This window comes from Chanos chanos, chromosome 2 (assembly GCF_902362185.1).
Source record: "Chanos chanos chromosome 2, fChaCha1.1, whole genome shotgun sequence".
Classification (NCBI taxonomy): Eukaryota; Metazoa; Chordata; class Actinopteri; order Gonorynchiformes; family Chanidae; genus Chanos; species Chanos chanos.
The window spans coordinates 34,517,988-34,542,761 of record NC_044496.1 but is presented as its reverse complement, the minus strand read 5'-3'; the positions used below and the strand labels follow the sequence as shown (position 1 = coordinate 34,542,761).

Genomic DNA, 24,774 nt, shown 5'->3' with positions numbered 1-24,774 from the left:
CGAGAGAATGGTCCTTAGACCTGAGAGATAGGATGGTCTCAAGACACAGATCTGGGGAAGGGTGCCAGAATATTTCTGCCGCATTGAAAGTGCCCAAGAGCACAGGAGCCTCCATCATTCTCAACTGGAAGAGATCTGGAACCACCACCAGTCTTCCTAAATCTGGCCGCCCAGACAAACTGAGTAATCTGAGACGAAGGGCCTTGGTCAGACAGGTAACCAAGAACCCAATGGTCACTATGAATGAGATCCAGAGTTCCTTTGTGGAGATGGGAGAACCTTACAGAAGGACAACCATCCATGCATCACTCCACCAATCAGGCCTTTATGGTAGAGTGGGCAAACAGAAGCCAATCCTCACTAAAAGGCACATGACAGCACACTGGGAGTTTGCCAAAAAACACCTGAACGACTCCGAGCAGGCTGTCCTGTGTCATGTGCTGGAATGGCTTCCTCATTCATAGTGACCACTGGGTTCTTTGTTACCTGTCTGACCCAGACCCTTCGTCCCCGATTACTCAGTTTGTCTGGGCGGCCAGATTTAGGAAGACTGGTGGTGGTTCCAGATCTCTGCCAGTTGAGAATAATGGAGGCTCCTGTGCTCTTGGGCACTTTCAATGCGGCAGAAATTTTCTGGTATCCTTCCCCAGATCTGTGTCTTGAGACCATCCTGTCTCTCAGGTCTAAGGACCATTCTTTCAACATCATGGCTTGGTTTTCACTCTGATATACACCATCAACTGTGACACCTTATATAGACAGGTGTGTGCCTTTCCTAATGATGTCCAATGAGTTCAGCTGTCAGACAGGTGTCGTAAATGGAGAGCATGATTTGTGGCAGGACGCAGCTAAAATGTCTGCAGTGTGGATATGTTTTAAATTGGGTGAAAAAAGCAGTCTAACAGCCACTTGTAATGTTTGCAATGTGTGCATTTCGCAAGGCGGTAGTAACACAGAGCTGCGTTCAATAGGCTACTATATCTTTGATACAGCACCTAAAAAATAAATACTCAGCGGAATACAGTGAGTTCTCTCAGGTAACACAGGCAAAGGCTACTCAGAAGCAACACACATTGGAGGATATACTTTTAAAGGGAGTGAGAAATTTCCTCGAGACAGCAACAAGGCCAAAAAATTCCCGAGAGGTTAATTGAATTAATTGCTGTGGATGACCAGCCCATGTGGTGGTGAATACAGAGGTGCGTACAGTTTCGGCAAATTGAGGCGAACGTTCCAGGCAAACGGGTTTTCTTTTAACTTTTCAATTTGAACGTTTTTTAGGTCAGCATACTCCGACGACATTAATCCTCAAAGCTACTAATAACAACCAAGGTATCATTTCAAAACTGAAACACCTAACACTTTAGCTATGTGATGTATGCGAGTTAGCCTAAACTAACGACCACGTAGAGCAATACAGTCGCTTAACTAACGCTAAGGATTGATAACGATGGCATTTAAAAAAAAAGGCTTTCAGAAAAAGTATAAACGTAACTGACAGACAATTTAACCACTTGAATGTAAGATTACATAAAATCGAACACTTACGTATATTTTCTGGTATAACTCCCACAGTGCGCCTTACAGTCTCGACACTACATTTAAGACACTGCTCAGTCTTTTATTTTTAATAAATTAACAAAACACTCCAAAAAGCTGTTTTTGCTTTGTCATTGTGGAGTATTGTGTGTAGATTGATGAGAAAAAAAATGAGTTGAATACATTTTAAGATGAGTCTGAAACATCATAAAATGTGGAAAACTTGAGAGGGTCTGAACTTTATGTATGCACTGTATATTAAGTTGAAACGCTGGAACCTAAGTATTAGACTAAGAAATATATCATACTACCTTTTTGTCTGGTATAAAGAGAAACTTCTTGGGAACAAGCCTAAATATCCCAAACAATCGCTTCTCCAACAACCCACATATTTTAACAGCAAGTAAACCCTTCAAATTTACTCCCTTGGGCATCTAGGGGCGTTAATACTTTAGAGAATATACATGGTGACAATGGCCTTCATTTGTTCCAGGAATTACAGCAAATGTTTGACCTCCCAGTTTCCTCTTTTTTTTTTTTTCTTTATTTAAGATTGCAGTAATCAATGAGGGCGTGTGGTGTTCCATGTGATGCACGATTACAAACCCACCCAATGTCAGGTTAGATTAACAGCAGCCAGTGCTCCCGGGGATTGGTTTCGAAAATATACGATTTCTCTCATAAGTGCAAGGTATAAAACATTACCAGTTGAAAGTATTTGGGAAAGGGAGTCAAGTAAAGCTGTCCCTCACCTAGAGTGGCACAGAGTTTGGTCAAATGTAAATAACATGTCTCGAAATTTGAGCCACCAGTGGATCAACTTTTTTCCTTTTTCAACATTTTTTTGCCACTCTTTACAAACTTTACAGAATGGGACTAATTTCAAGTCCTAATTTTACTTTGTGTCCCAATTCTTCTGTGGGAACAGTACTTCACATGTTTTGGGAATGTGCTAAGGTGAACGCTTTATGGTCTCATGTGTGTAATATTATGGGGAAGCTACTCAGGACTATGATTATCCCAGACCCCTGTTTGTTTGAATGACGACACCACATTGAACATGACACTGATAAATAAAAGAATCCTTTTCTGTGGCTTTACTGCATCAAAGAAAACTATCTTAGAACATTAGGTTAATCAGGTGACAAATGTAATAAGATTATGGCTGATGAATATACAATATATGGCTAACTTGGAGTATTCAACTGCCAGGCTTAACAGGGCGCAGGCCAAAACAGTGGCTGTCTGGGCAAAAACAGTGGTAGATATTCGTGACTTCCTTAGAGATCGATGTGTGTCTTTACAGTTGTGCAATCTTATTCCCCTTCTTTTCTTGGTTGTCATGTGATACACAAATGTTTTCCTTGGCACTGTCATATGTTTTTATGGTGATGACGGTCAATGTTTCTGTGTTCTTGTTTTGTTTGCTTGTCTTTCAAAACCTATAATAAAATGAATCACAAAAAAAATTACTGAACTGCAGTTGAATGAAATTAGCCTAACTAAACTAAAATGAATGTAATTAAATCAAATTGAACTGAACTGTGGCAAACTGAACTGAATTGAACTAAACTGAATCAAATTGAACTAAACTGCTGCGATGGACTGGCAACCTATCCAGGGTGTTTCCCGCCTTTCAACTAATGAGTGCTAGTATAGGGTCCAGCACCCCCCCATGACTCTAATTAGGTTAAGCAGCTTAGAACATGAATGAATGAAGCAAACTAAACTGAATTAACTGAACTAAACTAAAATGAGCTGAATTCAGTCAAACTGAACCAGACTGAACTGAAATTAAATCAAAAGTAATTGAACTAAACTTAAACTGAACTGAATTCAATCAAACTGAACTAAACTGAACAGAATTAAATCTAATAGAAGTAAACTAAACTGAAAGTAGGTTATTTGAGGACCCACAACCTGTGACAACCCGTTAGATCTCAGAGGGTCTTTTAAGTTAAGTTTCAGTGATTGCACACACACAGTGATTAGTGAGCTTGTCCTCTGCATTTAACCCATCCAACACACCAGTAGTGAACACACACCAGACGCAGGAGCAGTGGGCAGCCTCCTTGGTGAGCACCCAGGGAGCATTGGGGTTAAGTGCCTTGCTCAAGGGCACACAGCCATGGATGTTGGGTCTGGGAATCGAACCGGCAACCCTCCAGTCACAAGCCCGGTTCTCTACCCTTTAGACCACGGCTTTTGACTGAATCACAGTTATGCTGAGGAATTTCCACTGAAATGCTTACACAACAGGTTTTGTTTCCCATGTCTGTGGTGTATTGTGGCTTTAGGAATCAGGAGGTAATGTGTAAAAACCAGTGAACAGTGAACAATAAGGCAGCAGTCGTAGTGCACAGGTTTTATGCTGAGAGTGATAAAGAACACAGTACCCAGAGATAGTCAAATGGCATGAATCCCTCTATCTCCTCTCAGACATCATAACAGCATGTGTCCAATAGGAAGGGCCTGCATGCTTGACTGGGTCTGTGGATGGAGCTGTTTGTCCATAGGATTGCGTCTGGAGGTCAGATCAAAGAAGTTCTTAATTCTGCCACTGTAGTGACTTAAAACACACTAAAAATGGAAAACTCTCTCTCTTTTGGTCTGATCAGGAATATGACTGAGGACTCATATGCTTGCTGTGCCGCAGTTTTCGAAATCAGAATGGCCTGTGCTCTACCATCATTAAAGACACATTCATGCATTTTAGCTACTAGGCAGTTACCCCAGATTGACATGAAAACAAAACAAAAAAAACAATGGAGATGAACTTCCTCATGTGTACCTGGGACCCATGATACAAAACCACGTGGTTTGTCCATTTTGAAATGTTTCAAGACAAGAGATGTAAGTGCTTCCATTTTAGAAAGTGCTCAAACTGAACAGCAAACAGCTGTGAGAACTTTAGTAAAAACCTATGTCTGCACCCAGAGAAGCCCGTTAGAAAAATGTAAAGAGTCCAGGTTACTGTATAAAATGGGGAAAATGACATTACTGGAATCAGTTCCTTGGTCTTTGCCTTTTTTCACTACACTCGCTTTCTAAATGAGGACTTTCACCTTCTCATGCACTAAACAGTTATTGATCCTTTTCATTAAGCTTACACGTTCAGGTTAGACATTGCACAGTTATTGTTATCCTACAAAAACAGTCAGAGCACATGAACTGTATAAACGCAATTCGGCTTTGGTCGGGTCAGGTCATTTGTTGTATAAATAGGTGAAACTTCAAATTAACATGGTTTTCACAGTGCAGTTTCAACATTTTGCTGTGTTTTGTCTGTTTAAATGTGCTATGTTATATATCCACATGCTGCATGTAAGTAGCATGTCAAGCTTCATGATGGCTCAGTGGTTAGCACTGTTGCCTCACAGCAAGAAGGCCCTGGGTTCAAAGCCTGCATGTTTTCCCTGTAATGGTGCCCCGGTTTCCTTCCACCATCAAAGACGTGTGCTAGGATTAATACTCCAGGTCTTTTTGCCAGTGCCTTGATCAAGGTCACTGACAGGAGTATTAATCTGTCAGTGACCTTGACCGAGGCACTGGCAAAAAGACCTGGACTTGGTCCCTGGGCGCCTGCAGCTGCCCACTACTCCTAGCTCCTAGTGTGTGTGTATGCTCACTGCTTTAATGTGTATGTGCTCACTGCTCTAGTGTATAGGATGGGTTAAATGCCAAGGCTGCATTTCATTGCTCACTGCTCTAGTGTGAGTGTGACCAATTAAATACTACTACTACTATACTACCATTCAGTTAAAGTGAACTTCAGCACTTCTATTAGATAGAACTTTCACAGAATTGACATTTCACTGTCACAGAGCCCCGTACAACACACCAGACATCTCCTTTTACTTCGTGTGTCCCATGGAAATCAGCTTGGTACCCATAGCCAGTCTTACAGACTGAGGATGAGAGCTGGTGGACTGCTTGTCCGTGTGTGTGTGTATATGTGTGTGTGTGTGTGTGTGTACATGTTGATTAAAAAGAAAAAAAATGCACACTTATTAAAAGTTGTAGAATTAGTAAATAAGCAATGAGCTCTACACATAGTGTCAGTACCTCAGATCAAAGACAAAGAAAAAATGACATTTTAATTAGACCTTTAAGTGAACAGATGTAGACCTGACCAGAAAGGATAAATTATGATTTTTTCACAAGAGAAAAAGGAAAATATGTCAGGCAAAAAAGTTTGGTCGTCTTGTCAGTTAGCGCTCGGCAACAAATCATTTGTCACGTAGGAGATGAGAATGAGAAAGAACAATAGGACAGATTAAATAAATTATTTCAGACCAAAAAAGTTCACATTTGAAACTGTCTTCATCTGGTGACCTCAAGCAGTAATAAAATATTGTATAAAAACACCAAACACGACAGCAGTAGAGAGGAGATGAAACTCACAATATGTACTGACTTCCAGTTAAGACCATCACCTTCTAAAACATTGCACAAAATTCCACAGTATGATGATTATGAGACAAAAAGAGGAGTACAGTAAAACTAATGCTTAACCTTGCTCACTGATCTGTAACAGGTCCAGAGGCATGCTGGGAACAGTAAGCATGACTCCTGTATTGTTTTTGACCCTCACAAGTTAATCACATAAACCAATCTACAGAACATGTCTGTCGTGTATTTTTCAACGGGTTTTTTCCCCTTTTGATTTGGTCCAGGGATTATTTTTAAATGTCACTAACATGTCCAACAGAGTTTGACCACCTCCACACACACACACACACACACACACACACAGAGTAAAGCATACATCTGCTATGTTAAAATTCATATAGCTGCACTGGTGTATTAGTTTTATTGACACAATTACTGCATCCTGTTGAAAGGTAAAATAATAATGAAAAACATGAAAAAACTGAATGAATGAAAAGATGTTTGTGTGTGTGTGTGTGTGTGTGTGAGAGAGAGAGAGAGAGAGAGAGAGTGAAAGCAAGAGACAGAGAGAGAGAACTGAATGAGAGTGAAAGTGCTCTAACAGGTTTTTTTTCTTTCTTTTTTTTTTTTTTTGGTATGCAAATCAATACCTGTCCATGAATACAGACAGGTAGCCAATCAAAGAAACAGGAAACAGTAGGGATAAAATTCTCATTGGTTGGAGGGCTACAACAGCTACAACTTTAGAGTTTAGAAAGCAAAAACACAAAGTTTCAAACTTTGTCAAGCACATGTAGAGTAACTGAGTGAAGCAGGCATTTGACCTTCTGAGTGTTTCCCCCGACTGAGTGTGTGTGAGAGTATAGGACAGTTACCTTTTCCCCAGCAGTTCCCTTGGCTGGATCCCATTCAACAACAACGGTGAGTTAACCATGCATGCTTTCCTTATGCCAAGGCAACAAGCAGTGTGTATCTGTTGCTAAGATTTCCAATGAACTGAGGAACAGAGCAGAACAGAAAAGAAAAGAAAAGAAGACACAGATCTGCTCTTTTTGGTGGTTTTGATGTGCTTAACTAGCCTGCCAGGTTTAAAGCTTTTCTTTTGGCACCTGCCCTGAAAGTGTCTCGTACAAAATGTTACATAAAACTTGGCTTGCCTCTTTCATTCTATTTATGTTGTTCAAAGTGAAACTCACATTTTTTTTTCAGTTTACACACAACATTGTGAAGTGGAGGTTGAATGTGCTTCATGAGAGTGTTTAAACTGTTCATTCAAGTACACTTCCAAAAAATGTAGATATAGATTTCGTTTAACAAAAAGGCATTGTTTTTTGTTTGTTGTTTCTTAAGTGAACATACTCTCAGAACCACAGGAGATATTTGATAAGAAAGAACTTTGCTCATCATACTCCCGCTTCTGGAAAACTTCTGTGTCAAATCTGTTTTCTTTTTCTTTTTTTTTTTTAATCCTTCAGTAAGAGCACTTTGAAACATGATGGTTATTTCATCCTTTGATCTTTCCCTTGATGCTGATAAGGAAATAAAATAAAAGATGTTGTTTCACAGAGACAGGTTTATTGCATGTAAACACCTCTTTACTGTAAGATTGAGGAGTCATTAAAAACACAAACAGGTCACTGTGTTTTAAAGACAATAGTTTCATAACTAAATGCACTGAATTATTCTCCTAATCCCTTATCGAGAAGAGATGGAGAATGTTCTCATTACAATGAAGCATAACACTATGAATTCTTGTATTCCCACCAGTCATGTCTGTCTAAGAGCCTGTTTTGTTTTATTTTGATTTCTTTTCTTTTTCTTTTTTTTCTACAGAGAAATGTTAGTGTACTCTCAACATAAAGACCACTGAATCACAATGTGTAGACATCCATGCCTTTGGCACGTACAATTAAGAGTTTGTGTAGACTAAACATAAATGCCCAGAGTCTTGGACATAATGACGCGGGCGGTGCCTGTGCGTGCGTAAGAACCGATAGTAATATTATGCCACAGGGTTCCAGAGCTATGAAACTCTAGCGCCATTTCCACAGAATACTTTTAATCATTTATCTAAATTGCCTCATATATGTCAACCAGTTTTTTTGTTTCGTGTTTTCTGTCTGGGAGCTGTATTTGGTATAAAACCGATGGAGGCGCAAATTTGACAGTAACCCAGAGTGTCTTGAGATGGGCAAATCTCCATCATATGGCTAGAACAGCTGAGTCAGAATTTCCTCAGAAATTTGGCAAACATTTTCGTAAGAAGTTCCTTATCGTAAACACACTTCGGAATTAGGTGTGACAGCTTTCTGCTGTTGTTGAAAACCACGAAGTCTATTTTATGACTGTCTGTAAAAGCATTAATCAAGAGGGCCGGGAATCAGTAAACTTGTAAAATGTAGGTCAGATTTTCAAAAGGAGTACTCTGTGAGATGAGCTGAAACTACATCATATAACAGCGACTTAACACAAGAAATTTACCTGCTTACCTGGTAAGTTATCTGTGCCGCTTAACTGAAACATCAATGTATGTTTATTAGTTGAACCGGACATAAGGAGACGCTCAAGCGTGTATGTGGGACTGGTTAGTAAACGACGGGTGTATAAATGCTCAATTCATTTTGGTGTTTGCTTTCAGACAACGCCATATTCTCGCTGATATGACGTATTAGACAGCTAGGGACAGTAATTTGCTTGTGGTCATCCTGTAGGGTTTCACCCAGTGGTCGATTCCCCTAAGAATCCTTATTAGGCTTACCTAATAAATGCAAATATAGTTTGATGTTGCTGGCGGCTAAGCACTCGTCGGCTCTGTTGTTTTGACTCCCTCTGAAACTGGTCCAACTATGCTGGCTAATGCAGTTTTCATCCGACCCACCGCAAACCTGAAAGCACTACTCAAACTACACAATGTCTATATACAAACTGTTTTTTAGCCGTGTAAAGCACATGAATGTATTTCATACCTTCAGTTCCATTAGCCAGCTATTCTCCTGAATGTGGAGTGATAGTATTCTGACTGGACAAAGACTTGAAAGGAATGTGATTTTAATAGAATAGGTGTCTTTTGACAGAAAAAATAATTTTGGAAAGAAGGACAGAGAGATGGACAGATGGATGGATGGATGAACAGATGAGAAACTGTATGAATGATGAAACACTGTCATCTTGGTAATACAGTAAAATGCGTTAAGCAGACAGTGCTGTAATTTTATAGGATGTTTGGTGTTTGTGGTGATAATGGAGACATTCCATATAGACAGTCCATTCTATAGGCCAAGCAGGGCTATCGCTGATAGTTTCATCACAAAGCAGGACTAACAGATTCGTTTAACTGTCAAAGTGAAGTCAGAACACACAAGCCTCATGCCATGCAAAGCAGACAGCCACACAGTCCTGCTTGCACACAACACACCTACGCTCTTTTCTTCAAACACTCTGCCTTTGTTTTTTTTGGACACACAGCGTCAGAGTTGGGGGGGGGGGGGGGGGGATCACTTTTTGATTTCTTTATTTACTTTTTTTTTCAGTTATGCCCCAGGACATTTATCCTTTTGAAATTGTGTTAGATTTTTTTCTTGTGTTTGTATAGGTATATTTAAAGCATTTATAAGATAATAGATAATATATATATATTTTTTAGAACAGGGGTACAGTCACCGCAGTTGATGTGTGTTTGTTCAGTTGTTCCATATTGGCTTGTGTTGTGTCTCATTTCCTGCCTTCAGCAGAGCTCTGGAACATGGTCCTTCTGCCCAGCTCAGTGATGAGCATCCCGTCCACGATGAGCGTCGACAACCAGCTGACTGCCTCCTGGAGCCCTTACAGCTGCCCTGATGGTAACACTTCTGCCCACTGACACACCACTACTCAACTATGTCTCCATTACTGCAGGAGAATCACACACTGGGGCTGAAGCCTTCATGTGTCACAGATAGTTCCACTGAGACTTGTTTTCAGACCATTTGTGTTGCCAGACTAGCCTCTGTGGAGAGTTTATAATACATCAGATTAATTATTTACCTGGGTCTACATTGCAATGGTTAATATGTCAACTGCGAACTGTCTGAAAAGCTTTAGTTTCTGAGCGAACTCGGTGAATGGAGAATACAACATAAGCCCATGTTCCATTAGGCTGTCATAATAACTTAAATCTCCACCATTTAAACTTACCATTTAAATGGGAAAAAAGATTTTTTAGTGTAACTCAACATTATGGTCACAACCTGCGCTGATCCTCTCCAACAGGAGTTTCCATGGTTACCCCTGGTTACACAGGCCGCTTGTGGTCTCAGGACCTCCAGCCCCAGTACTGGTCCAAGTTTCAGGTGTGGGAGTGGCTGCAGCAGACTCTGGACATGCACCAGATAGATGCCACCAGCATCCCTTTCCACAACTTTGACATGGACGGAAGACAGTTGTGTAGCATGAGTTACCAGGATTTCACACGGGCAGCTGGTTCTGTGGGTCCCATCCTCTATCAGAGTCTGTGTGACCTCAAGTGGAATGGTAGGACACAGCACTGTCCTTCCCTATTCTATAACAAACTATGAATAAAATGTGTTTTAATGGGGTCAACCATGTTAAAATTTGCTGAAGATTTAGTTGAAAGGTTGAAATAATCTATGAAAAGCTATGACACAGTTTTGAGAGTTGGTTGGAGTGAATGAGACAGGACCAACAGGAATGGTCGAGCTGTTATCAACTGTTTATTTTCCACAGTTGAAGTGAAAGAACAGGAAAAGTGAGTTTTTTTCTCATTCGCGTAAAAAGTGAAACGTAATCTAGAAGGAAATAAAAATGAAGTGTTGGAGTTTTCCCAAGTTAAGGTGATATAGCGTAGATGTTACCTGACTTCTCTGTTTCAGTGTGTTCATGTAAAACTTTATTTGACTTCATTCAGGTCAATATGGGACAACAGAGATGTACACACCAATGGACATTAAAACAGAGATAGATGGTATGTACACACTAAAGCATATATAACTGAACGACAAAAGACAACAGTAGTCTATTACCTATTAGGTCTGCCAAACAATCAATCTCCATAATTAAGTGGGACATGAAGGTGTCATTTCTGTGATTAACCATTAACCAGCGTGATAATGTAACAAAATACAGAAGCACTGACAAAAATGAGACAACTTCAGGACAAAAAACTACGCAAACATGATTGATTGACTTTTGCTGGAATGCTGTTGTGAAACAAATCTCTCTCATTTAGCAGATCTTCCATGTTCCATCCTTCCTTTTAAAGATGAAACTAGCTTCTACTCCACTGCAGGTCAGTCCGTTAGACAGCCTTTTCATTACCGTGGCAACTTCTTAAACTAGGTATGAAAAATAGAAATTCAGTTTTCTGCAATTTCTAAAATTAGGCGTGAAATATAGCGATTCTGGGTTTGTTTGTTTTTTTTGTATACATATTTTTCATCCATGCACATATAGTGTACTAACAGTACTTTTCTGTGAATGCGTGTCTTTGCAGATATTTTTGACATCAAACCCTCATTTCAGCCCTCTTCTCTGGTGACTTCTCCAGCTCCTCCAAGCCCAGGTGAGTTCAATTCCTCTCACATAATATGGCAGGGACATCTCTTTATCAGAGCCACAGCTCCATCTCACCTTATAACAGGGCCAGGACATCATTAAAGAACGCAGGACAAGAACAGACACGTGCACAGAACTGACCTCATTCTCAAAAGAAAACAGAGCTCTAGTTGTTAACTGTGTCCTAGAAGGCATTCTGTTTGGAAATAAATGAATTTTTTCTTCACTGTTTGGTATTGTTTTCTTAAGTCTAATAACAAGCACAGCAGAGGACCTGAGTGCATGAGGAAATGTCTCAGTTTTGTTGTTGTTGTTGTTGTTGTTGATGTTGTTTTGCCTTTTTAAAAAAAGACTCTTGTTGAAACACTTAAGGTTTTCCCCATAACTTCAGGTACAGCTCTTAGCACGTCTTCGTAATGTGATTTTGATTGAAATCAAAATATCACGTGATGACACTACTGGAGAGGAAACCACTTAACACAGGAGTCAGACATTTGCCAGGGGAAAAAAGCTTTCAAATCATTCAGTCTTCTGTAAAATCCCACCTCCCACACATAATGACTTTGCTCTTTTTTCCCTCATACTTCAGACTCTAAGCAGCCTCACAGTCGCCCTCATCCAGTGAAAAAGCACAGTAAGTTATTTTACTTCTACATTTTATTTTATTACATATTGAAAAGATGTAACATTTCTCCTTATTTTCAGTTTGTACCTCGGCTTTTGGTCTGGGGTTCGGTTTGTGTTTGGGCTGAAAGAACTAAATGTAAGAAAAATAACAGTTGTTTTAAGGCTCTTCTCCATGACAAGGAGTGGAAGAAATCCAAACATTGGTGACTTTCAAGGGTCATTAGTAAAATGACTACAAGGCTCCTGTTGTCATAAATGACTTTTCAGGTCAATGCAAAGCAAGTTTTTACTCAGAGAAGTTTACAGATTAGATTTAATTTTTATTTAGAGAAGTTTACAGATTAGATTTAGTTTTTATTTAGAGAATCTTACAGATTAGATTTAGTTTTTGCTTAGAGTAGTTTACAGATTAGATGGCATCACATTTGAAGGAAAAAAGATCACTTGCAAAAGCTGAGGAAATAAAAACTCTACTACCAAAAAGTTCACTACCCACATACCATGAACCAAACTGAGTACTACAGAACAGCGCTTTTTGGTACAATACAGTTAATACACACCCTAATATATGGCATGCCATAAAATATATATATATATATATACACACACACACACACACACACACACATATATATATTTCATATATTAAGCATAATATATATTAGTATATAAGTTATCATAATTCTAATAATAATAAGTATATATTAATAATGATAGGAAGAAGACGAAGAGGAAGAACGTATATATATACATATATGTTTTTTTTTTTTTAATTTCTTGCATATTGCCTTTAATGTAGTGTAATGAAAATGTGAAATGTAATATTTTGTGGTGATATCTTTGAGATCCTGACTTATCTGTCTTTTCCACCCTGTTCTCATCTCCTGCCCATTCTACAGACCCCCGTGGGACCCATCTGTGGGAATTCATCCGCGATATCCTCTTGCACCCGGAGAGAAACCCAGGCCTGATTAAATGGGAGGACAGGACAGAAGGCGTCTTCCGCTTTCTCAAGTCAGAGGCTGTGGCCCAGCTGTGGGGGAAGAAGAAGAATAACAGCAGCATGACGTACGAGAAGCTCAGTCGTGCCATGAGGTACAAACGGAGTCCCACACCATTCACCTGTCTTCCTCTCTCACTGCCATCCTGTCTGTCTTCGTTGAACCATTTCGTTGCTTTGATGAGCAGTGCCATTAACCAGTTTCCCTCTGCTCCTCACTAAAGGTATTACTACAAACGGGAGATACTAGAGCGAGTGGACGGACGCCGACTCGTTTACAAGTTTGGAAGAAACGCCCGGGGTTGGAGAGAGTCGGAAAAGTGACAGATGTTGTAAAGAAGCAGGAGCACAGCCGCCACATGCGGTTTCATTCTGAGACGTAGAACCCTGATGTTACAACAGCACGTGAGGAATTCACGTCTGTCGTTTTCATAAGACGGCAGATGTGCTGTTTCACTGTGAAAATGGATATGTGCTGTAGTACCTAGTGATTTTTATTTTATAGTCAGTTTTTTTGTTTGTTTGTTCGTTTATACATATAAATAAATATAAAGTATATTTCTCATGGAATTCTGGCTCAAAGTGAGTCGGACACCGTGCACTGCTCGTCTTAAGCTTTGTCTAATGCTGGTTGCCAAGTAAGAATGAAAAGCACCTTTGTCAGATATATTCCTGTTTACATAAAGTGAAGTCGCTGGGAGGAAATTTCTGCTTTTGGGAGGACTCTGTTTTCTGTGTGTACTTCTCTGAATTTAATTGCATCCAGACTGTGAAGTGTTTTCCCCAGTGCAACAGCTGACCTGTGGAACTGAGAAAATGCAGAAGCACCAACATGCCTCTCTTCCTGTCTCTCTCTCCCACACACACACACACACACACACACACACGCACACACAAAAAAAAATGGTCCAAGATCGTGTTTCGCTCTTTGCTTTTACCACCACTTCATTTGACTTGAAAATTATTTCAAACATCATAGCACAGAGGAGCCAAGCTGAATGCTGAATGCATTTCAGTTCTGTATCACAGCGATAGTGAGATCTCATCTGTAGTTACCACGACAACCATTTTGTTGGAAGGGACCATACATGCTTCAAAGTTTAAGTTTTCTACAGGAGAAATTAAATCCGCCTTACATCACCACATTTTAAATATCATATAGTGAGAGAAAGTGCTGGAATTAGCACCAAGGAATGTGGATAGGCCAACATAATACACAAACCATGAAAGAAATGGAACTAAGAAAAATAAAGCACCCACAAAACCCTTTTTGTACAGTCCAGTCGACCTGACATTTTACTACTGTTTCTGAGGAATAAATGTATTTGTATGACTTTGTTTTTTTCTGTCTTAAATAAATTAAAAACAGTGAATGAACAACAATCTGTCTCAACATGCTTTTATCCTGTTTTCATGTTTGGGTTTATTTTTCAGGCTACTGTCTACTGGCCTTTGACTCTCCTTCACCCAACCATTTTAACGATTTTTTCAAAGCTCTTCGGAAATTCAATCTCTGTGGGACCAATAAAGACGTGTTTTGTTATCACAGCGCCTGTGAAACGGGCTGGTAGTTATATTTTAACCAGACATGATCAATGGCTGTTCATCATCGCCAGATATCCACAGACAGCGTTGGATGGTCACCAAGTCTTTGCCGTTGTTTTTCTGAGCTGTAGAGTTGCATAGAGCATTGAACTGCACGCTGTCTCCGAGATAGCAGCTGTCAGCACAGTCTTATCTCTGATAGGACAAAATGCCAGAGAGCTAATTGGCCTACGATGCGTGTCACGGCCAGCATCCTGACTCTGTCGGCTGATGGATGGCACACCGCTCTCTGATGTTCGTTCTGATAAGTCTGCGTCTCTAACGTCTTGTCCATTTTTTCACAGGCAAATCTGACAGGCACTCGCCTCCCGCCCACCACCACCGTCTATCAGTCTTTTCCCATCAATTCTTTATCTCCTTTCCATAACAGAGATCGCCACACAGTACATTTGTTTTGGTATCTTTGTTGCAAGGCCACAAAATTTGCTCATCGGTGTCTGTTTTATCGGTTGTGCTGATGGCCTTTGTTGCAAGCTTTTGTCCTTAGTCGGTCCACGCAACAAGTGACTGTGTAACAAACCCCTAAATGTGTTAGGTTTTCAAACTTCAAAGCTCTTCACTATAGTTGATTTATTTATCATCGTGTATACGTATAATTGAGACACGAAGATTAATGTAGGAATATTATGATTAAAACAAGACTGTGAATAAGAGCAGTTAAAAGCAAAAAGTATGGAAATCATTACAACACACAGCACACTGCTATAGCATTAAGTGATTTTAACCCTGTTTTCAAATATACAGACCTAGCTGTAGCATTGATTATTTTACAATACGTACTTCACTGCACTACAGCTGTAACATCACAGATTTAAATGCAATATTTTGGATCAATACCATGATATTTTAACATTACCTTTGATTAAAAATTACTTTTCTCATTATTTTACAATACATATAGCTTTCACATGACAGGTTTTAATGCAAAATTTTTGCCAAAATACTAAAATATTTTCAGATTACCTTTAATTAAAAATTAATGAATCATTTTTTTTATATCTATGTCAAAGCAGTGTGTGAAATGGGACTTGGGAGGAAAACAAATCAGGTCAAAGTTTTTTTGCCTTATGGACCATCGTGGCAAAGTTGCATACACTCATCTACTCTTTTTATAGTTCACACACAACTCTCCTTTTTCAGATAATCCCAGTCGGTTTACCCAAGCTTCGCAGATCATAATGCTGTGTGTCCTTATGGTGACTTGTGTGATTTGTAAGGAAATGTGGGAGTAGACTATCACATGAACCCCCTCATAAGCTGTTAGGCAAATATACCAGTTGGCTGAAACGGATTTTTTTGTCTAGAGCCAGTGTGAAACTGATTTCCCTAACAGACCAGCACACCACAGAACCAAAAGAGAGCCGCTTTAATTAAAAATCGGCTGAGGGTTTTCCAGAACATTCCTGTGGCTGGCAAGTTAAAACCAGACATGAACCTGATAAATGAATGCATCTACAACCTTACCAATTCCAACAATTCATGTTTAAGAACAATTAGTAAATAAACCCCTATCTTTTCTTTGTGATTCCCACCCCGTCCCATGTGTTGACTTGGCACAGACACCCGTGTGTGGCTGCAGTCACACGATCTTGGTGTGTTGCTTAACAATGTTCAGGTGTCAGGTTAAATTAAAAAACTGTGAGGATCTTCATCTTGCCCTTTCTTTTTATTTACTACAACTCATGCACGCATTCCAACAAAGCTGGTTAATGAAAATATCTAAGGACGAGATTTCATAACAACAATCATTCTCTCTCTCTCTCTCTCTCTCTTCTCTGGAAGCAGGTGTGTTAAAATACAATTGCTACATTGTTTATGATTTCTTACAAAAGGGATTTTTTTTTTCCGGTAAATTGAGTCCACACAGATTGACATACATATTTCAAAATACTTTAGAGGTCCTGAAATTCTAGGACAATGAAGGAAATATGTGTCAGCTTATCATGTGTTCTGTATCCTTACGCCACTGCTGACGTGAGTGCTGATGGAAAAAACTATTAAGACTGAGTCAGTTAGTGAGTCAGCCAGTCAAAATTACAAAACCCAGGTCTCCAGCGCATATGAAACTTTTGATGTCCTTTTTTCTCAAATGACAATGTTGCTGCAATTATTGACAGCATTGGAGAACAGTGATTTATTTTTTATTCCATCGTATTTATTTTATGACAATGCTTGTGCTGCACATTTATTACTGTATCAATAAAAATCTTCACAAATATCTGCTTTACATATGACATCAGAAGCATAACTCAGAAAAATAATTACCAACTGACCATTCTAATGAGGCTGTGTGACTCACTTTAAACATTGAAGAGATTATGTTCCTATTTGAATAAGCTATGGGTTTGGTGCTGGGATACTTGACTGCTTAAAAGAGAGGACATCAATGCAATCAGATGCTGTGGTAAGAACAGGGAAGTGATGAGAGATAAAAGTGATTTTAAAGACAATGGCATGTATAGTCTTTCTGTCTGCCCACTCTGGTTGAGTGGAGACGCTGTGTTCCTGCAGAAGATACTCAATCATAATCTGTTATCACAGCTCTACACACACACACACACACACACACACACACACACACACACAAACACACACACACACACACACACACACACACACACACACACACAGTTAATCTCACATACACACACAGCCCAATGTCCTACCCACCTCTACGCACACGCAAACACACAGACACACACACACACACAGAATTGTGACATGACTGCCAGTCCACCAGCTCTCATCCTCAGTCTGTAAGACTGGCTAAGGGTACCAAGCTGATTTCCATGGGACACACGAAGTAAAAGGAGATGTCTGGTGTGTTGTACGAGGGCTCAGTGACAGACAGAGCACACCAACGGCACAGAGTTACTCAGCGAGGCAGTTTTCTGTGACAGTGAAATGTCAATTCTGTGAAAGTTCTATCTAATAGAAGCGCTGAAGTTCACTTCAACTGAATGCTCGACACACTACACACTACATTACATGCAACATGTGGATATGTAACATATCCAGGTAATTCAGATAATACAACATTAACGTATTTTAAACAGACAAAACACAGCAAAATGTTGAAACTGTAGTGTGGAAACCATGAAGATTCACCTACTTATACAGCAAATGACGAGACCCCACCAAACTTGAATTGCGTTTATATATAATACATATGCTATGAATGTTTTTGCAGGGACACGTTTTTTACGTGTGACTTGCAACACTTGGAAATGCTTACAGGCAAGAGTCTGGCCATCTCTAACACTGGGCATACAAACACTGCATGCTAATTCCCTGTGCAGTTACACTGAAACCATCTAGGCTATAAGAGCTGAAAAAACAGCTCTAGGAGGAAGTGGCAGAGTATTATTGTATTTGTTTGTGCATGGCTTATTTAGCTAGTGGGTGACCCACCTGGGAAGCAACATGGCCCACACAGGAGTCCTAATGAGACAGTAATGACAAATATGGTTCTGTGTATGAGGAACTTGGTGGTAATAATGAGTGAAAAGCAAATCCCATCCCTTTTCCATCATACTTTAGTTCCCTGTAGTGTCACATACCAGGCAGAGGGGTTTCCCCATCTTTGCATTCCTCCTATGCAAACTTTAACAGTTCTTGCACTTCCTGGTCAACACTTAAACACAGGAACCGATTACATCAGACTCAATGATATTAGCTATTAATTGGTAAAGAACTGAAAATTAATAAATAAATAAACAAATAAACAAACACAGCCACAGCATACCCTGAGGACTCAACAGCTGATCTTCTAAATCATTGTTTTATCAAAATATTTTACCTGACAGGTAAGGTCAAGGTTAGTATATTGTTATGAATCAAATGAAACATTATGCATCTGCAAATAAAGACATTTCCAATGAGGAAAAAATATGTATGTGTCTGTATATAAAACATAAAATTACATGCAAAAGTATTCAAACCTTGGTTGGAATCAGGAAAACTCTATGAATTACTTGACAAAACATTTCTCTATCTCTCTATCTATTTACATACACATAGAGTGCCTCGTAAAAGTATAAAATAAGTAAAAAAAAAAACAAAAGAAAACGCACTTTTATTGTGAACTAATACACTCTGACACTACATTGTCAGAGCCAAAATAAGTTATTTCTCTGCAGATCTTTTAAAGACACAGAGTATTCAAACCCCTGAGCTCTGGAGACCAAGTTTACACAAATGCACATAATTATCTCAGAACTGAACTATTTTCTAACCTAGAACCATTAAAGTAACATCCACAGTATCTAGATAAAAAGAAAGCTGTTTTAAGGATCATTGGTGAAGCTGTGAACCTAAAGGGAAGAGGAAGACTAAAGAAGTTACAGATGACGTCATATGAATGCATAAATTAGGAAAAGTGCAAAAAAATAATTTCCAGGTGTTTAGGTCTCCCGGTCAATAATCGGAATATGTAATCTGCTTCAGTCTGGTTAGAAACTGAAGTTTGGGAGAAAATTCATCTTTCAGGAGGACAATGATCCAAAGTACAAGGCCAGTGCAACATTAGGGTGGCTGAAAAGCAAAAAGGTGAATGTCCTACAGTGGCCTAGTCAAAGTCCTGACCTCAGTCCCACTGAGAATGTGTGGTACTGTTTGAAAACTGTGGTCAAGAGACATCACCCAAACAAGCTGAGCAACCCACTGCAGATTTGCTGCAGCTAATGAAGAAAAAATAACTCCTTAATGGTGTGCAAAGCTGGTACATACTTACACCAAAAGACTTAAAGCTGTTATTGCAGCTAAAGGTAGTTTTACCAAATATTAATGTGTCAGGTTTGAATAGTTATCCAGGCAACATATGAGTTTTTCTTTGTCTTTAAAATATCTGGAAACAAATATCTTATTTTGTCTCTGACAATTTAGTGTTGTAGTGTAATGAGCTGACAGTAAAAAAAAAAAACTGGAGAAACTGGAGAAAAAAATGGGCGAATATAATTTGTTATCCATTTGTAAGCCGATATATGGGGGGAGAGAGAGAGAGAGAGAGAGAGATGCTTTTGCCAGGTATGTTGTTTTTTACAGAGTTGATTTATAAATGTGATAGCGGAAATGGTCGTGGCATTATTTTTCTTATGCAAGAGAAGGGGTAGAGTGTTTCCTGATTCCAAGCGACATTTCCACAGGTGGATCGAGAAAATAACCATACATAAGATGTTCACTTATGTATGTGAATGAGACAAGATTTGCATACTTACTATGAGAGAGGTGATTAACTCTTCAAACTAGCAAGTGTAATGTCATATTGACCAGTTATTACTGGGACGCGTCACCGCCATAGGCGGCAACTGCGCAGGTAAATGCCCACACGAAGGTCGCTTACGGTCAATGCGTACCGCCTGATGTAAATCGCAAACTGTCATTCATAAGTATAACTACTGTGAGTAATACTGTATAATTACAGTGAGAATAAAAATGTATAGTCGATCCACCGATCAATTTTGATTTTTTCTTCAAGTGACCGCTTTCTTCTTATTTTTTTTCCTTAATACCAGGCAAGTTAATGGACAGTCCTTGCCTTCTAAGGACACCAAAATGGCGGCCTCCTTGCGGCTGGGGCGTCAGGGAATTTTAATTAGTCTGAGATTAGTGAAATTTAAGAAAGACCCATGGGCGCCGCATTTATGTCGAGGTCAATTAAGGCACTTTTTTCAGTCCCCATCTTTTTTTGGTAAGTGTTGATTGCGCCGATTGTCAGGGTTGCTGTTCAGCTGTCAAGTTAGCAGACCAGCTAGATACAGTAACTGACCTACATGTAATCTCTGTGTTTGTAAATGTCCGATTTTTGTTGTTGTTGTTGTTGTCGTCGTCGCTTTTCTTTGAATAAGTACGGCATCTTTTGGTTATGGAACAACAACTGATACTTAGTGACAAAAGTTAAGAGATGCAAAGATATCGGACAAGGACACAGTCCGCTACACGTCATGCAGGGTCATTGACACTAGCTAGCTATACCGAAGTAACAGTGTAACTAGCACAATACATAATGAACAGAAAAAAGAAAAAAAACTGTCATTGTTTTGCAAACTGTTGAGTGCATGACCTGTCGCCTCTTGCTCCATTTCATAACAGCATTTAGGTTAGCTAACTCTGTTTACGTTTGAAATGGGTTGGGTCCCTGACCCGAGAGATGACAAGTGGAACGTAACGTTTCTCTCAGACTAAAAAGAGAGAGAGAAAGGCGATGGTTGCTGTGTAGATGTGGTATATGAAAATCAGGGGCCAGATGAAATGAATGTGGCTGTATGTAGATTTGATATTCATATTCACATTCAGTTTGTTGCTATCTGAGAACGGAATGCAGTGACAATATAAATTTGCTATTATTTGATGTATTTGACCAAATGACATTCTGTGACGTCATGAAACCATCTTCAGATGCGTGTTCCCAGCCTTTACAAAGTAATAGTTAGTAATAATACATAGTCAGTCATTCAAAGACATTGGCTGCTTTGGCTGCAGCATTTACTGTGAGGGTCCTAATTCCTTTTAACCAGTAGGGGGCAGCGGTATACCACTCTTCTTAATCCTTGTTGCAGTGTGAAGCGTGCGTGCTGTGCTTTGAAAAGTGTTGGCACGTTGTTCCAGCCCAGTTTAAATTAGTGAGGAAGAGGGTAATGCCACATATGCTCCTAGACCAAATTTGTGGGGTATTAATAATTAACTTGAACACAGGGTAAAAACAGAGTGAACATATTGATGTAATGTCACACATGTGCCAGAATCTACAAAATGACAGCAGTTCTTGTGAAGGGGGGATGACGACAAAAGAAAGCAGATGGAACACTTTGCTTGATGCTCTTTTTGTCAATGGCTGGAGTTCGAACCAACTCCAACAGCTTCAGGTTTCTGATGATTCAGAGATGTTGAGTCCATAAAAAAAGCTGTGTGTCAGAGCAGAGCATATGCCAAAAGCCTGGAGGTCTCCACCATGCATGTTACATCTGCTCAACACAGACATGAAGGGAGGATTATGCACCTCAGGCAGGTGACACTCTGAATTAAGAGTTAAGCCTGTGAATGCCGACCAAATCATGCAGCCAAACAGACCTCCTCAGCAGAATGCTAAAGATATGGCCTTATAAAAAAGAGTAATGTATTATGTAGTATAATGTAGTAATGTATTAAACAGCTGGGTGAAATCAAAAGAAAAAACCCTGTATGAAGTATTTGTAGGAAATTTTTTTACCTGTTGAGCCTCTAGAATTTTCTGTAGGGATGATATGAAGAGCACTTGGTTTTTTAGAATATATTTTAAAATATATTAATTTACTGAAGCTGTGTAAGTGAAAACCATTTCCACATGTTTTAGAACTGGCATTATATACAATGTATATGTTTTAGAACTGGCCTTATATACAATATATTGCTTTAGTGGTGCTCTTATTATTTTATGTTTGTATGTTTTGATTTGATTTGGTTAATTTCATTCCAAAATTTCACCATCATCAAAGTCATGTCCTGTGTCCCCTTCAATTCTCTTCTCTTTGCTAAATTTTGCAGATAGGGCAAAACTCTGATCACATCAGTAAGAGAGTAATGATCATTAAAAATGAAAAATCACTGCAGTTGTGCTCAGGGAATTAGATAAAACATGTGGCGTTGGTGAACAGAGGATGAGCTGGATGATGGAGTGTGGAGCCCCTGCTGCCCTGTTGTCTAACAGCAGGGGCCTGGAGGGCTGAACCTTCGATCGGCACACGGTCGCAGTTGCTTTGATACAACCATTTCTTTTGTTGCCATGGCGCTCCTTCTACTTCCAGTGTCTTGATTGCTTTGATCTGGAAGAGGCCTGTGGCGTTAAGCCCCTACCCCCTCCCCCTTGGCCATCTCTGCCATCCTTAGAAACACACCAAGATATTTGCTTTGTTCAGTGTTTGTGTTCATCTGCTGCTTAATTCCCATCCAAACTTTTATGATGTGACATTTTTTAATGAATATGAATTTGTTCTCCATATTTGTCTTGTACTGATTTTTGGATGCAGTCTTAATTACATTTGGGGGCCTGTTATCCGTAAAATTCTTTATCTGTTAAAACAATGTGCATGTTACCCTCCCAGAACATGACTTAATGTAGATTCTCCAATTAATTTGTGCACTGCTGTGTGTCTCCCCTAGGGGTTGCTCCACTCAAGGTTCAGATGCCAGCTCTCTCCCCCACTATGGAGGAAGGCAACATCGTTAAATGGCTGAAGAAGGAAGGTGAGTGCTTTTATGTTAGTGAGTAGAAGCATGTCCAAACCGACAGAGCTGTCCTGTACTCACGACCTAGATGTTCTCTCTGTCTCTATTCTCCGAAGTCAGATCTCCACTTCCTGCGCCTCTCTTCACAGCTGTGTATGAGACAGTGTTTGGCCACGCCCCCTTGGCTTGTTCTGTTGAAATGATAACGCTTCCTCTGAATGAAAGCAAACAGACCCAATGAGGTCTTAGTTCCTGTTAGTCTTAACAGCTCGGTTTGGTGCTAATTCTCATGCGCGCGCGCATACACACACACACACACACACACACACACACACACACACACTGGTTTAAGAAGCTCTGTCTGGATGTAGGCCAGAGTAAAGAGGGTTCCAGTGAATACTGACCTGTGTGTGAGATGGTTATATCACCACCACAGTATTCCCTGCAGGGTTTGCCTCAGACGATAGATCAACGTAAGGGAGCTCTGAAGAGATAATTAGACTCACAGAAGGAAAGAAAGCTTCTATCAATTCATCATAGCACAGCCTTGCTGCTCTATTACTCACTGAACCTGCCCTCCGCTCCATTTGTCAGCTTCACTATACAGTCAGCATAGCGATGGTGTATTACCACAGTTTCTTGTGTTCAAGAACATACACAACAGCAAGATATCTGTTTATCTGCTTCAGCTGTGTGTAGATGCAACACAGTATTAATCCATCAAAGCTGTCAGTCCCATCTTATCTCACTGCTTAATGATGTTTAGGGGACTGAGAGTCAAGATTTTTTGTTAAACTTTACATAGAACTTTTCTCGGTCCTCAGCCCAACAATGCTAAACCTTCTAAATATGTCACTTAAATCTGGCGTTTTACCCTCCGCTTTTAAAATGGCCATGATCTGGCCTTTACTTGAAAAACCGAACCTCAACCCTGAAGCCTTAAATAATTATAGACCGATCTCTAATCTCGCGTTTCTTTCAAAAATACTTGAAAAAATTGTAGCTGCTCAGTTGATAGCCCATATGTGCTCTAACAGCCTGTTTGAAATATTTCAGCCAGGTTTCAGGTGTTTTCACTCCACTGAAACCACACTTACTAGAGTAACTAATGATCTTTTATTAGCCATGGATGCTGGAGCTATTTTTATTCTTATTGATCTGAGTGCAGCATTTGACACGGTCGATCACACTATACTGTTAAAGCACCTGGAAAACCAAATTGGCATTAGTGGCCTGGCGCTCTCTTGGTTTAAATCTTATCTCTCTGAGAGAAACCAGTGTGTCCACTAGTATAGTGTGACCTCTGAATACCGTGAGCTTAACTATGGTGTTCCTCAGGGGTCAGTCCTTGGCCCTCTTCTATTCTCTATTTACATGCTCCCTTTGGGTGACCCTGTTTGTAGTTACAACACTAACTTCCATTGTTATGCTGATAATACTCAGATTTTCTTACCTATCCAGCACAATGACTGCTCTGAATTGGCTAACCCTGAGGCGTATCCTTGTGTTATTAAGGGTTGGATGTCTTCAAATTTCCTGATGCTTAACACAGTCAAGACTGAAATGCTGGTCATTGGTCCCCCTATGCATAAGGATCTTTTTAGCGATCTTACCCTAAATTTCGACAACTGCATCATCTCTCAAAACAGCTAATAACTCGATTACTGCAATGTTCTGTACTTTGGCCTGCCTGCCTCTGTTATCAAAAGTCTTCAGTTGGTCCAGAATGCTGCTGCCAGACTTCTTACCAGAACAAGGAAGTTTGATCACATTACACCTGACCTGGCTTCCCTCCATTGGCTCTCAATTCATGCAAGGGTAGATTTTATGGTCCTCTTATTAACATATACAATTTTACA

General features: G+C 39.7%; 2 protein-coding genes across 4 annotated transcripts in view; both read left to right on the top strand.

Annotated features, from left to right (window-relative positions):
- Nucleotides 1-6,765: 6,765 nt before the first annotated feature.
- Nucleotides 6,766-13,569, top strand: ehf (ets homologous factor). Of its 3 annotated transcripts, none has more exons than XM_030766247.1 (9): nucleotides 6,766-6,852; nucleotides 9,663-9,770; nucleotides 10,183-10,440; nucleotides 10,835-10,891; nucleotides 11,159-11,215; nucleotides 11,420-11,488; nucleotides 12,071-12,115; nucleotides 13,008-13,203; nucleotides 13,333-13,569. In XM_030766247.1, the coding sequence occupies exons 2-9, from the start codon at nucleotides 9,674-9,676 to the stop codon at nucleotides 13,430-13,432; spliced, it is 879 nt and encodes a 292-aa protein (XP_030622107.1). In that variant the 5' UTR covers nucleotides 6,766-6,852; nucleotides 9,663-9,673; the 3' UTR covers nucleotides 13,433-13,569. The 3 variants fall into 3 exon arrangements, with proteins under 3 accessions (XP_030622107.1, XP_030622105.1, XP_030622104.1); XM_030766245.1 differs by having other exon boundaries at nucleotides 10,180-10,440; XM_030766244.1 differs by having other exon boundaries at nucleotides 10,180-10,440; nucleotides 11,156-11,215.
- A 6,697-nt stretch (nucleotides 13,570-20,266) lies between these two features.
- Nucleotides 20,267-24,774, top strand: part of pdhx (pyruvate dehydrogenase complex component X) — a 40,133-nt gene continuing 35,625 nt past the window's right edge. Inside the window, exons 1-2 of the mRNA XM_030764915.1 lie at nucleotides 20,267-20,402; nucleotides 22,850-22,933. Of these exons, the coding sequence (XP_030620775.1) occupies nucleotides 20,267-20,402; nucleotides 22,850-22,933 (220 nt within the window). The remainder of the gene's footprint in view (nucleotides 20,403-22,849; nucleotides 22,934-24,774) is intronic.